General features: G+C 50.0%; 5 protein-coding genes across 5 annotated transcripts; 4 read left to right on the plus strand and 1 right to left on the minus strand.

Annotated features, from left to right (window-relative positions):
• Positions 1 to 1025: 1025 nt before the first annotated feature.
• On the plus strand, positions 1026 to 2401 carry CPAR01_11295 (uncharacterized protein; the record flags this gene model as incomplete). Its single annotated transcript, XM_060495554.1, has 2 exons — positions 1026 to 2047; positions 2101 to 2401. The coding sequence occupies 2 exons, from the start codon at positions 1026 to 1028 to the stop codon at positions 2399 to 2401; spliced, it is 1323 nt and encodes a 440-aa protein (XP_060345902.1).
• Positions 2402 to 3323: 922 nt separating this feature from the next.
• Positions 3324 to 4149, plus strand: CPAR01_11296 (3-oxoacyl-(acyl-carrier-protein) reductase; the record flags this gene model as incomplete). Its single annotated transcript, XM_060495555.1, has 2 exons — positions 3324 to 3419; positions 3475 to 4149. 2 exons carry the CDS (start codon positions 3324 to 3326, stop codon positions 4147 to 4149), a joined length of 771 nt encoding a protein of 256 aa, XP_060345903.1.
• Positions 4150 to 4394: 245 nt separating this feature from the next.
• On the minus strand, positions 4395 to 6370 carry CPAR01_11297 (tryptophanyl-tRNA synthetase; the record flags this gene model as incomplete). Its single annotated transcript, XM_060495556.1, has 10 exons — positions 4395 to 4792; positions 4852 to 5097; positions 5156 to 5361; positions 5416 to 5490; positions 5538 to 5622; positions 5670 to 5685; positions 5741 to 5835; positions 5924 to 6101; positions 6162 to 6200; positions 6260 to 6370. 10 exons carry the CDS (start codon positions 6368 to 6370, stop codon positions 4395 to 4397), a joined length of 1449 nt encoding a protein of 482 aa, XP_060345904.1.
• Positions 6371 to 7787: 1417 nt separating this feature from the next.
• CPAR01_11298 (uncharacterized protein) lies at positions 7788 to 8150 on the plus strand (the record flags this gene model as incomplete). The annotated part of the gene is made up of 2 exons (XM_060495557.1): positions 7788 to 8033; positions 8079 to 8150. The coding sequence occupies 2 exons, from the start codon at positions 7788 to 7790 to the stop codon at positions 8148 to 8150; spliced, it is 318 nt and encodes a 105-aa protein (XP_060345905.1).
• A 1739-nt stretch (positions 8151 to 9889) lies between these two features.
• Positions 9890 to 13459, plus strand: CPAR01_11299 (uncharacterized protein; the record flags this gene model as incomplete). The annotated part of the gene is made up of 5 exons (XM_060495558.1): positions 9890 to 9901; positions 9952 to 11367; positions 11799 to 12587; positions 12931 to 13199; positions 13252 to 13459. 5 exons carry the CDS (start codon positions 9890 to 9892, stop codon positions 13457 to 13459), a joined length of 2694 nt encoding a protein of 897 aa, XP_060345906.1.
• Between the last annotated feature and the right edge of the window lie 461 nt (positions 13460 to 13920).

Below are 13920 nucleotides of genomic sequence, written 5' to 3' on the forward strand. Positions count from 1 at the left end.
AAGGGGAAAGCACTCTGAGCTGTGGAATCTAACCACTGAAACTCCCCGAGGTGGGCTCGAACCACCAACCTCCAGATTAACAGTCTGACGCGCTAGCCAATTGTGCCATCGGGGATGAGATGCTTGTTGTTGATAGTCGTGGTCAGTTCCGTGCCTAAGGCGGGGGCCAGCCTTCGAGCCGCCCCTGACGAAGGCCGCCCGCGACTGAGCAAGCGCTGACCGCGACCAGAGCGATCGCGATGTCGATGCAGCTCGTCTTTCGAAGCTGCGATCGCGAGGCGGCATGCTTCGCTTGCCCGTCGGTCGATTGAGACGCAATTTTAGCCGTCTTTGCCTTGCCGGGGATGTTTGGGAGCGCCTTTTAAGTCAGCTCGTAATCACCAAGACGCGATACCTGGCATGCCGCTTTACTAATCTCATCGTTAAGAAGATTGATTCTCAAGTTTGCTCGAATTCGGAGTTAGATCTGAAAAATTCTTTGGGGTTTCTATAATTGATGAGACCATAAGATTATTAGACGACAGCGTGCGACGATCAACTTGATGATCGCGTTCGTGAGGCCGACGTTGACTTACACAAAAGTTTCAAAGCGACATCCTGCCACTTACATGGAACAACAATCATCAGCGCCCCTGATGGCGGAAGAAAAGACACGAAAGCGACGAATTCGCGAGATGGAACCGTGGCACGTCACAGAAAGAGCGTCGGGTTACATAATGGTGGCTACCTGCCTATCCTAAAAAGAAACGCGACGCGTGCGACCGCACGCCGATGACATCAGGACTCTATTAGACGGGACTGGCCCAGTCGCGCGCATTCCGCCTCGAAGCTGTTTGCTCACTACAGTAACCAGCACTTTTCGACACCTTTTCTTTCCCTCTCAACTCTCTCCTCTTTCTTTACTGCGATCAACATACCAAACGAGCCCAACTGACCTCTCCTAAGCTTTGTTCTTCTTCCAAGAAAGAAGTAAATCCACTCAGATCATCCAACTACACATCTTGCCACCACCATCGATTTACACCATGGTCACTACAAGAACAAGATCGCGCGCCAACAGTGCCGCCGATGCCAATGGCCTCGCAGATTCTTCAACTGCGGCTGGTGAGAAACGTAGCATCGAAAAAGACGCTGCCGGCGGATCCCCCGACGCCAAGCGTGCGAAGAAGTCGGATGATGATTCCGCTCGTCAGACCACCATTGACGAGGCTTTTGAGAAGAAGGACGACGCAGAAACCGGAAAGACCAAAGAAGAGACTGGAGCAAAGGAAGATACCGCCGACACGGAGATGAAGGATGGTGAAGAAGAGGCCACCAACGACTCGACGAAGCCAGAGGAGCCGACCAAGGAAGAAGAGGCCGCCATGGCAGAAAAGGTGGAGGAGGTAGAGGAAGCAGAAAAGGAAGATGGAAAGCAAAACACTGAAGAAGCCACGACAGAGGATAAACCAGAAGCCAAGTCAAAGGACGGAGAGTCTGCAGAGAAGACGGGCGAGAAGGGCAAGGTCCCCTCCACCATTCTCGAAAAGGGAATCATCTACTTTTTCTTCCGTGCCCGCGTCAACACCGACGGGGCCGAGGAAATAGATGATATCGCCCGCAGTTACATGATCCTCCGCCCCATCGGCACAGACTCCAAGCTAGGCGACGGTCCCATTGGCGACGCGGGCAACACGCGCCTGCTGGCCCTGCCGAAGAAGGTCTTTCCCGAGACCGACCGCGACAAGTTCATGGTCTTTGTCGAAAAGGCAGGCGCCTCCTTTGCTGAGCTAAAGGAGGAGTTCCTCTCTGGTGCTGATAACCAGACCAAGTCTGGCGTATCGCATGCGCCTGCTGCCACACCGGCTGGAGAGGGCGTCTACGTGATCACCTCTACTGGAAGCGATAGCCATCTCGCGTACATGCTTACCCTGCCGTCTGACCTTGGCGAGGTGCAGAAGGAGCTTGGACTCAAGGAGAAGGGGAGCTTCATCTTGAGCACGAAGAATCCTTACAAGAAGGGCCCTGCAAACGCTAGTCTCGATCAGACTCCCGACTTCCCAGACAGGTACATAAGATCAGGATCAATCCCCCCCTTAGGCTAAGGTGGAGCGCTAACAGGTTGACATCTAGTATCAAGGACGACTTCCGCGACCTGCGGTGGACAAACACCAAGCCCGAGCATCTCGACTACCCCTATGCTCAATTCCTCTTCATTGGCCAGTCTGGAATCAGGAACGCCGTCGAGCCAAAGTCCAAAGACGTCAAAGCTGGCAAGGAGAACCCAGAGGACGTTCTCGAGGAGATTGCCGAAGAGGACGAAAAGCGCATGGAGCACCTCTCTGGTGACGACTCGGCTTCCATCTTTGCGGACCTACAGGCGCGGGCCAAGGACTATCCGAAGCTGCAGACTACCTTTTGATTTTGATCGTGTTGCCTTCCTATTGGAAAAGTTGGCGTGTCGCCGTGTATTCTATCAACTTACGAGGAGGCGCACAAGGGATGGATACCGGGATAGAAACCCCTGGATAGTTGTTCAGTTCAGTCGTGCCACAAGGTGTAATTTGTAACAGAGTATTATATCTAATACACCAAATTAAGTGTTTCATCTCTGCAGGAATTTACACTGAATAAACCTCTCTTGGCCAGCACATCGGGGTGACTGCGGTAAGAGCTTATTGTAACAACGCAAAACACAAATCCATTGATGTTTGAAGTTTTTTCACTCATGATGCTGCATTGGAGAAGCACTCTCCGTAAGTTCTGAAGACTTGCAGGAATATCAGATAGACAACTGTGTGCAAATAACCTTCTTTCAAGAAGTTCAAGCCCTTTGGTAGTAACAATCCTTCACCTGTAGAAAAACTACACTCGCTCGAGATCACAATGAAAGATAAGGATCCCTTCAAAAACTTACCATACCACAGAGACGCTGGCTCTTGATTGATCTACCATCATTGTCAGCTAAGAAGTGACTAGTTCAGGTACTTGAGCGCCACATGTAGGATTCCGTCAAGGACGGCGATCCCCCCCTTCCTTCGCCGATGGTGTTACGGCGAGGGAACGATGATGCCCCCATCGGCGTTAAGCAATGTCGGGGATGCGGAGCCCCGATCGCCGATACACGACGACCACGGCCCGTGATACCGACTTACACGGTAGGTAAGACGGGGCTGCACGAGTGAGACTGCCGTCTTGCGAAAGTAAGCTGCATTCAAAGCGGCCGTCATTGAAATCTTATATAAAGCATCAATGATTCCTCGGTTGAATTCATTTATCTAAAGCACACTATTAACTTCATCAAGGCCAATATATCACGACTTCATCACCAAGACATTCCTAAAATGACACCACTTAAAGGAAAGACGGCAATCGTCACAGGAGCATCCCGTGGACTCGGCGCAGGCATGGCTCTAGACCTCGCACGCAAAGGCGCATCCGTAAGTCCCTCCAACGTCCCACCCTCCTACTGCTGCATTCGCTCACTGACAACAGGTAATGCTCCTCTACACGTCCGACTCAAGCGCCCCCAAAGTCCAGTCCCTCATCACACAAATCACCTCCCTCCCACACACCCCCTCCGCAGTATCCTGCAAAGCAGACCTCTCCTCAGAAACCGCCCCCGCCGCAGTCCTCGCTGCCCTCGACGCCTGGCTCGGCCCAGACGCCCACATCGACATCCTAATCAACAACGCCGGCACAGAACTCAACGCGCCGCTAGGGAACATCACCACCGCCGACTTTGCAAAAGTCTACGACCTCAACGTCCGCGCGCCGCTCCTCCTAACCCAGGCCCTTCTCCCGCGCCTGGCCCCAAAGGAGGCACGCATTATCAATATCGGCTCCGTTGGCGGACGGCAAGGGTTCCCTGGGTTGGGGCTGTATTGCTCCTCCAAGGCTGCGCTTGAGGGTCTGACGCGGGTTTGGGCGCGGGAATTGGGGAGGAATGGGACGATTGTGAATTGTGTTGCGCCCGGGCCGGTGGAGAGCGATATGTTGGATAAGATTCCGAAGGAGCTGGTGGAGATGCAGAGGCGGCAGACGCCGGTGGAGAATCGGACGGGAACGGTGGAGGAGGTTGCGAGGATTGTGTCGTGGCTTGCTGGTCCTGAGAGTTCGTGGGTTAGTGGGCAGGTCATTAGTGCCAGTGGTGGTTGGGCGATGTACTGAGGGGGTTATGCATATCCTGTTTGAGAGGATGGAGCGGAGTCGACGAAAATTCATACGTTGATATCGGAGGCTGTTATCCAATACATAGTCGTTGGCAGACAGGAACATATTGCTCAAGCTCTAAACATTTCGCAATCATCACCTACTTGGGCTAGAGGAAATGCCTATGTCACATTAAGAATTGAAGCATTCCTCGCAAGCAATAAATCTTGGGTATATTCTTTTTCCTATTCATCTCTCAGCATCTAAGCAGAAGCCTTGGCAGCCTCCTTTTCCTTTGCCTTGGCGGCCTTCTTCTCGTCGATTTGGCGCTGCTTCTCCAGCTTCTTGAGCTGATTCTTCGTCATCTTGCCGTCGGCACCCTCAGCGGGGCCATCAGTGTTGGCCTCGCGGATAGGGATGGACTTGAGGTTCTCGGCAAGGCCCCAGGACAACGGCCGGCGGGAGAAGAAGAGGTTGACAGTCTCCTCGTCCACCTTGGCTCTCCTCTCCTGGAAGGCCGTGCAGTACTTGGCCAGCTCCTCGGCGCACCTCTTCTTGATCTCGCCGGTGAGCATCTTCCCTGTGCGGTAGTCCTCGCGGATCTTGGCCAGCTCCTCATCATCATCGAGGAAGAAGCGCAGGTATTGGTAGCTGACGTCGACTGAATATTGATGTTAGCTACTACGCACACAAAATCACATTCTGGGTCTGCGATCTTACCATCCGGATCGGCTCCCTCAGCGCGCTGCTCCTCGGCAGTAACCTTGCCACCGCTGAAGGCATACTTGTTCATCTTGTTCTGGATCTGCTTGGGTGTGTCGTTCAAGAAGATGGCACTTGAATCAATCGACGCCGACATTTTGGAGCCGGGCCCCTGAAGAGCATCGAGGAAACGAGAGTGAATGAGGGAGGGCTTGGCGTAGCGCAGGCCGGCGGCACAATCTCTTGTCACACGGAAGTAGGGGTCTGTCTTGACGTTAATCTCAACTCGTTTTTATGGCTATACTGGGCAGGAAAGACAAACCTTGGTCAATGGCGCAAGGAATAAGGCAAGGAATCTGAGAAGTCTTCGCCTCGTCATCGCCAAAGATGTGGGGGAATGAGTTGCCGAAGGAGGAGCTGGCTTGGATACTGGCAAAGTGAACCTTGCCAATGTTGGAACTGTCGTCGAAGCCGAAGACGGCCTTGGCTGTGTTAAGAGTGATTCTCTTGGCCACACGAGTGACGTTCCTATGACAGGTCAGCCTTCGTTCTCTATTGCGCCTCATATAAGGTGATACTCACTTGTAGAAGTTGCCGCCCATGTAGTCGTAGTCGGAGAAAATGAAGGTCCTCTCGGGGTTGAAGCCAATGGCAATGCTGCAAGACGTCAGAAGTATTCTTGCGAATATTGTTGTGAGCCTCACATGTCCTTGGCGTTTTCTCTTGTGTAGTGCTGAACCTCCTCGACCGTTCTCTTCTCAGAAAAAAGGAACTTCTCGTCTGCGGCCTCTGGTTAGTAAGGTGTTCGAGTAGCATTCTTCAGCGCTTTCTCTTACCGTCTGTCATCATGATCTATGCTATTGTTAGCGATTGAATTTGTCAAGGGGTAACTTGAAGAACAACGTACGACCAGTGGCGCATCGAGTACGTCTGACAACCACTTCGTCAATTGGAAAGGAATAGCATGTCCGACGTGCATGCTGTCGGAACTCGGTCCACGGCCTTAATATGCCCTTGTTAGCCATCCTCCTGGCCTATACTGCTTTCCATATTGTCCTCCAGTCTTTGGAATATCTTCGAGGCAACGCACCAGTGTAAATGAAGAAAGGCTGCTTCTTCTCGACACGATCGAGGATGAGGTCGAGGTCGCGGTGGGAGAAGACAATCTGGCGACGGAGGAAGTGGTGAGGTCTATGACCAGTCACGCGCTCGAAGCGCTCGAGGAGGGCATCATCGATCAGCTTCGTTCCGAACTCGTCGACAATTTTCTGTGCAGCAGTCAAAAATTAGCTAGAGCTCTGCATTGACGAGGGGTTTGGAATTCTTACCTTGTAGTCAATGGCCTTGACTTTGCCGTCAGTGCCGACCTACTCCCTGAAGTCAGCATATGCCATTCTCACTTATACGCTGCTTCTTGCAAACCCACTTCTCCAGACACGTTCCAGGGGTCGACTTTCTGGCCGCCCGAGGCTGCGGGCGCGTCGCCGACAGCTACGGCGGGGATGGCGGCGGTCGGGGCTTCGGGTGCGGATGCCATTGTGTCGCGTGGTCTCAGTCGATGGTGTGGAGTGTCGATTGACGAGAACGAGAGGAACCCGAGGTTTTGGCGGCTGGTCAATCGTCTTCTATACGCCTCTTGCGGTGACTCGAATTGCTTGATGACACAGAGCTGTCTGGATAAAAGTTCCGAAAAGCGTGAGTCAATGGCGGGGTGAGGGTGTGCACCTGCCTTTGCGAGTCAAGGTGCGGCTCGATTTCGGTGTGTACCCCGCTACCCCGCAGTCACCGATTCACACCTAACTCATGCACTCGGTGAGATATCGGTGAGAGCTGATGCAAGTCGCATATCTCGAATGCACAACCCTTGGGATAACGAGAAATCATAATTGTGGGAGGGAAGATGGCGGCTTTCCAAATTGAATCAATGTGCTTGAGCTGAAAATTTTACTTGAGCAGAGATGAAGATGCAAATTCCCACCCGCTACTGCATCTTGACCGGAGTTCTGTTGTGCGAATTGCAACTGTCAGGCGTGTAACCCACCCCCGTACGTTCATAGACCATCAATCCGCTAGCACTCTTTGGAGTTTTTGAGGTGACGAGCAAAACAAATCACCTCCGCTGAGAATCTTGCATCCTATCTCTAGACCTCCCAACTGCGATGACTCTCACGTTTGGTAGTTGGCCATCACTTTTTGCCGGGTCGTCAATAATGAGCTTGCTCGCCGAGTGTTCGGTATCGAGCTGAGAAAACTCACAAGAAAATGCGCTGAGGCTGATCTCCAGGCTTTTGTCCGAAGTGTGATAGAACCCATCTGGGAATTGATTAGCCCATGGCGACTGACAACAACTGGGCTCGTCCTATGGCCCAACTTAATTACCTACCTTACATCGGTATCAAGCTTTGTCGCATCTAAGAATTTGGGTCAAGGTTGCTTGGTGCTAATGTGATCTTGAAATCTCGTTCAACCTGCCTCCTTTGGGGTGTTCATAAACATAAGTGAAATGCGCCACGTTCAGGTTGAGATACGTATAAGATGTACCAGAGTCAGATCGTGAGGTTTTGGTGGTTGAATCTGTGAGACTTGCTCCCTAATGCGGCGCACCAAGTGATTAGTTGACCTCTCTCGGCCTTTCACCCGGCACAAACAATCGTAACTCGATGGAGTGCGATTTTGGCACAACCAATACGGGACCATGAGAGCCGACTCGAGTCTGCGCTCTCAAAAAATCTATTGTTGAGAACGATGGTGAATCCCTTCCAAGGCAGATCGGGTCTGGTGAGGGAATCTTTCTTACGTATTCTTACATTTCGCAGGGCATGTATAACTCCGTGGGTTGGAGCTGATGGACGCGAAGGATGACGGAGAAGCATCTGCATGTCGCCTCCTCTGGAGAAGTACTTTCATCTTATATCTAGCAGTCCAGCCCTTCGAGAGCTAGCTTATCGGAATTTATGCGAATTACCAGCCGCATACACACATTTTCCAGGTCAATCATTTTTCTGGGAAGTTCTTACATCGTATCAAAACTTGTCATTTCTCAACGCGAGATACCAACTCACCTCATTACGTTGAATGGTGATGATGAATCCATTGATGGGGCCCCTATGTCTCGGGACATCTCTGCCAGAGATATCGACCCTGCAAAGCTTACCTCCTTACTACGAGACAGGTATGGAAGCGGGTCATACAATGTTCACGTAGGTCGTGATTGGATGTAACCTCTCGAGACCACTCACTAGCAGAACTCATTGGGGCCAGTTGATGCACAATATGTACATGATACGAGCTCCGCGACGACGTTCGGTAGTGAGTAGTTTGCCGATCTTGATGTCATGGTCGAATTCTGAACTACGTAGACCAAAATAGCTCATTGTTCCTGAACTGTAATATGAAGAGAGGCAACAACGACATTCACTGTTCTTCACAATCCCCCAACTCTATGTTCATTCTTCCAAGAAAGTGGTTTTCTTCTCGAAAATGGCCGTCATTGTCAAGGAATCGATAACCTAAGGGTCATTATATGTATCTGTAGCAGTGTTTCTCGATCTCACGTTAGAACTTCAAACATATGTAGTCCGTCACCACAAATACGTTGTGAAGGATATTTCTCTTGCTGGAAGCCTGGCCAAAACCGGACCATTCTCAATCTCAGAGTCTATATCTGCATATAGATAGGAGATTCAACGAGACAAGGAACATCATGTCCACAACGTAAGGCTGTTGCACCTGATTAAGTGACCAGTACCATTGAGGAAGGAGTCCGATCGTATTGATACAGTGACCGGCCGCAAATTCAATGCGGGTTTGACTGGTGAAGGGTTGTCCACTGACTAATTACTATAGCGTCCGTCGATGACACCTTCATTGTGTAACTTGTTTATTCTGCGGAAACACTGAAAATCAAAATGTCGTAATGGATGTATCCTTACAAAAGGAACCAGATTAGTCCCTGCCGTTGAGTCATGGGTTTGTCTTATCAGCCATTAGTTTGAGCTCAGCTAGCTGCAGAAGAAGACGATTCTGGTTGTCATCAAAATATCTCATAGCGTGGCTTGCCAAAATGCTCTGAAATCTGTCTTCTAAAGAGCTGAACGTGACATTATTGAATCTATATGACTGCGTTAGATCAATTCATTTTCTTCCATGCGCATGCAGGGAAAAGAGCTGCTGCCATATGATCGAAGACGAACGAAACGCCGTCAAACCAGGTATTGTTGTTGAAGAGTGCATCAACCCGCAGGCCCCCACAAGCAGCCCATCCAGCCACTTCTCCGGCTGGAAGATGGTCTACGAAAAATCTTGGCAATAACAAGTTGAAAATAACTTAAAGGTTTAACTGATAAGAAAACAATCGCAATTATGGAAAACTAATACTAAATTTCAAAAGTTAAGAAAGATAAGAGTACTGATTTATAGGTTTAGAATAGAGAGCGAAAACAAGGCTCTAGGTTTCATAGATTTAATAGAAACGGAATTTATTGAACACAGTGCGGCACTACTTCAGTAGTGGCTCCTCGCTGAAGGATCACGCTAAATCTACGATCCCCACAACATATGCTTCGTTCTCTCAAGTGCTGCCTAGGCATCTGTCTCCTCTTTCAATACCTGGCATCTCACAAGGCAGCATAACAAACTGCTCGAGCGCGCATCGGTCGTATCAATCATAGCAGAATTATACACCATGAAATCAAAGGAAGTCAGTGAGGCAGGCCCAATCATGGTTAGTGGCATTGACTCACGCGGCTACGATCGACGTCATCGTGTGCCCGACTGGGCGCAGCTAAGCAGTAAATTTCAGTTGCCCGGCTTCGGTCTTCCCCTAAATCACACGCCCGAAGACCATTTTCCCGATGCTGTGAGCGATTGGGAACAGCGGTGGCCGCACACAAATCGTGAGCGATGCATGATAGCTTTCATTCAAGAAGTCACACTCGAGGAGGATTGGAACCAGAGAGTTTTCCAAGAGGCGGCCCTTGTAACTTGGAAGGACAATCTTATGAGAAGGGATTGGCACAGAGCTGGCGAAATTCGACATGGCGACTTCACCGATGCAATGTTTGAATATGTAAGAATTGCCAAGAATATGCTAGACATGGTGACTGACCTGTTGCTCAGTGTATAGACGAACTCCAGGAAAAAGCGAGGCTATACAACGAGACGGGAGTTGTTCCGGTTCTTGACGTACAAGTGCGCATTGCCCGATCAGATAGGGTCATTCCATCAGACATGAAGAGCACTCTCCAAAAGGCCGTTGGCAACATTGAACGAACCCTTTCTCGCAAAATCGACAGGGACTCAGGCAAGGAAAATAGCCTTGCAGAAGCTAACGACTCTACATGCAAGAAACAGAACAACGTGATCAACGTAATTGACCCAACAATGTACCCGCTCGTTTTTGGTCGCTCTCGGGTGCTACCCACCCACGAAATCGATCTTCATGACTGTCTTGGCCATATCTCCCAGGGAATCACAATAAAAGTACCGGGCCAGAAAGAGACACAGAAGTATGTTGACGGCATCTATCAAACGTTGTTCTCAAGTCAGTCTCAGTGGCTTCCCTGCAATATTGAGTTCCCGGACGGCATCAACGCAAAGATCACTAGCTACATCAACAATCTACACCCCAGGGAACACAGAACCGTCTACTCTGTTTTGGAAAACATCATCACGCAAATAATGCCCATGTGGAATATGGTGTACTCCTCTGTCTACGACCACACCATGCGCTGCGACTTGCGCATCGATTGTACTGAAGCAGGTTGGAAATACCCCAATACACCTCCCTACGACCCGCTCAATATCAGGGATGACTTGATGAACGGTGTCATTGATGATGATGAGTGGCAACGAAGGACAGATGAGTGGCTTCGTGATTTCAGGGTTGTTGACAGACCTGAGCCACAGGTGAAGGGAGATCGAGCTTTCCACCGATCAAGTCATGAACATAACAACTCTGTTACACCTCAGGGGATTGCGAACTTTACTGGCATGTTAGGCAAGGCGGGCGGCATTCAGATCGTTGTCAAGATTAGAGCAATGTACCCAACTCCTGAGGACCCTATCTGCGATTTGCAGAATGAGTTTGGTCTAGACGGCGCACTGAACGAGCACATCGTGGCTACTGCAGTCTACTTTTTCGAAGATGAGAATGTTACAGACTCGAATGTATCCTTTCAGACGCGATTTCAGGGTTTGAATTTTGAGGAGGACTGCACCTTTGTGGTAGGAGATCTGAGGCCCCTCGATGAGATCTTTGGGCTCAGACATAAGACTCCGTCGCTGCAGAAAATTGGATCCGCAACAATGCGGGAGGGTTTGGTATTGGTATATCCCAACGTTATGCAACAGAAGGAGTCTGCCTTCCAGCTGAAAGATCCGACTCAGCCAGGGCACAGGAAAGTTTTGACTCTTTACTTGGTTGACCCACGAGTTAAAATTCTGTCGACAGCGAATGTGCCTCCGCAACAAGCTGATTGGTGGGCTGCAGAGTTCACATCGAGGGAGGGACAAATGAAGGGCCTACCGAAGGAGGTAGTCGAAATGGTGGTTGAGAATGTTACAGACTTTCCGATTCCTAAACAAGAAGCGAGAAATATGAGAGACGAGTTGCTTCTTGAAAGGTCAACCCTGGAGAGCAGTATTCGCGGCATTCTTGGTTCCTATAGAATCGATCTCGATTGGGGCGATAGCGATGTGGACTATGAGGATAGTTCTGGGGGAGAAGATTGACCAGCTTTTTTGCACTCCAGCGTCATTCCTATCGCTAGATCCTGGGATTTCAATCCCGCTAGAGACAATGCAACTAGTGTACCTTATCCAAACCAAGCTACAGTACTGGTGAAAGGCGCAGTAACTACTCAAGGGACACCAGGAATCCGATGTAGGTAGGCAGGAGTGGCATGTCGTATAATAACTACAACAAGCGGCGGGGATATGCCATACGAGAACTACACAACACCCAGAGTCCAGGGGAGCAGGTTCCTGCTTGCGAAGATGCAGTCCATGATGGCCACAAAGTTCTGCCCCAAGTCCTAGAGTGGCACACCTATCTACGAAACTCATCGCGCAGAGCGGACACGATCTCCTGTGCTGTACTGGACCTAGTTGACCAGTACATGCTTGTTGAAGACCCGAAAAGGCGATTTCCGTCCACAGCACTCTGCAAAGAACTGGACCGGATTGTTTCTGAGGCAGAGAGCACATATCGGTTAGAAGTAGAGCGCGGAACGTTGAAGAAGGAGTCAGAGGAAACACTGAAAGCCCTGTTAAAGCTCGACAATCTTGCTCCATCTATTGCAGCTCCATTCTCACAACTTTCTGCCGACAGCAAGAGGGCCAATGATCCCAAACTCTCTTTACCGACGCCATCTCTGCGTAATCGATCCTCTTCTGCAGTTCGAAGTCATCGCGTTAGGAAGTCTGTGCGATTCGAAAAGATAGTCAGTGGAAAAACTGTTAACCGCGAGGAAGTGATCAAGACCGGTCTGGGAATATCATCGTTAGCCGAGGAACCAGAAGATATCGACAGCTCATCTCAAGGACCCGGCCCGCCACTGCCAGGGGTGTCCATCCGACCGCCAACGCCGGAGGACTCCAACTTCAACCCTTCTCCTGAACCAGAAGATCCGATTGATATAGAGGGTGGCGCGACGTCGTCCAAGGCGCCCTCTTGCCATGAGATTGCTATAGTGCAGGAGTATCATAGGCGCTCCCAATCTTGGGCAGAGAACCAAGGTGTCTGGGCTTCCATCGTAAGAAAAGCCCGAGAAGAAGACAGGTACATGTCGCAGTACATTTCGAATAGAGATATAGTAAGACATCTCCACGAATGCCTGTATTTCATTAAAGTTTACTGATGGACGCTCATATCTTCGTTGTTGACAACGCTGCTACTATGAAAAGTCATTGGGAAGACGTTAAGATAACGGTTCTGACGTTGGCGATGATGATTGGCACTTTGGACAAGAATGGATTGGGCCTAGTATTTACATTGGGATCCGACAACAACGTCTTCGAAGCGAAAGGTAGAAAGATGCCGTCAAAGTTTCCACAGTCTCTCAGCAATGCGTACCAAAACATCGACGACCGTAGTAGAACCGACATGGCGACGACTCTTGCTCGAAGATTCGACGCCTACAAAACTACAGCAAGATGCAAACACTTCTAATTCTTACCGATGGTCTATGGGAGGGGTCGAATTTGACTGACGATGTCGAGCATCTAATCACCCAGTTCGTCGAAGGGCTGAAGAAGAAAGTGGGAAAGCGCGAGCGTCGATGGTTCAGTATTCAATTCATCTCCTTTGGAAAGAGCAAAGCAGCCCTAGAGCGTCTAAGAAAACTAGACGACGAGCTTAAGACAGTGTGAGTAGTGCCATGTTCTTCTTGGTGTATAGCTGCTGACACCTTTATGCAGAGAAGACGTTGTGGACACGAAACCTTGGTATACAGACAATGTTGAATCGCTCATAGTGGGGAGTATTCTTCAAGCAGAAGACGCGGCACAGCCCTCAACCTCCGGGCTTCAGCTAGCAGATCATACGCCTTCGTCGTCAAGGACGAATTCCATCAACCAGTCCAAACGCAATCTGAAGAAACGAGTTGCGGGCCTTTTGGGGCCCTGATATCGCTTGGCTAGGAGCACCAACAGTCGGTTGTATTATAAGGATGTCTCGGCTTGGGCATGGACTTTCTCTGTTCCGTGGGGTACCCAATAGCGCTGTATGTTGCGTGGTCTGCACATAGGTCGTCACTGCTTGGATGTAGGAGACACCCTTTGTGGAGGGTAGATATGGTGGCGGAAATCTACGTTTACAAGCGAATGAACGCCTGTTCATATTTGATTTCGGTGACACCCTCTCATCAGAGTTTTGTTTTATGATTGGTCTCCCTACCCTTCTCAAAGCATTGCGGGGCGCAGTGATACCACTCTCGGTACTCGGGAGAAACGAGGACTACCAATATAGTTGACGTTAGAAGAAGTATGTATGTATCTCAATACCTACGTAGGACAGTATATAAGCCGCGCGAGTATTGTCAATACGCAGTGGCCACCGTTGGGAAATGCTTCCTTTATGGCTCAATA

Source organism: Colletotrichum paranaense (assembly GCF_030867605.1).
Source record: "Colletotrichum paranaense strain IMI 384185 chromosome Unknown Scaffold_9.1, whole genome shotgun sequence".
Classification (NCBI taxonomy): domain Eukaryota; kingdom Fungi; phylum Ascomycota; class Sordariomycetes; order Glomerellales; family Glomerellaceae; genus Colletotrichum; species Colletotrichum paranaense.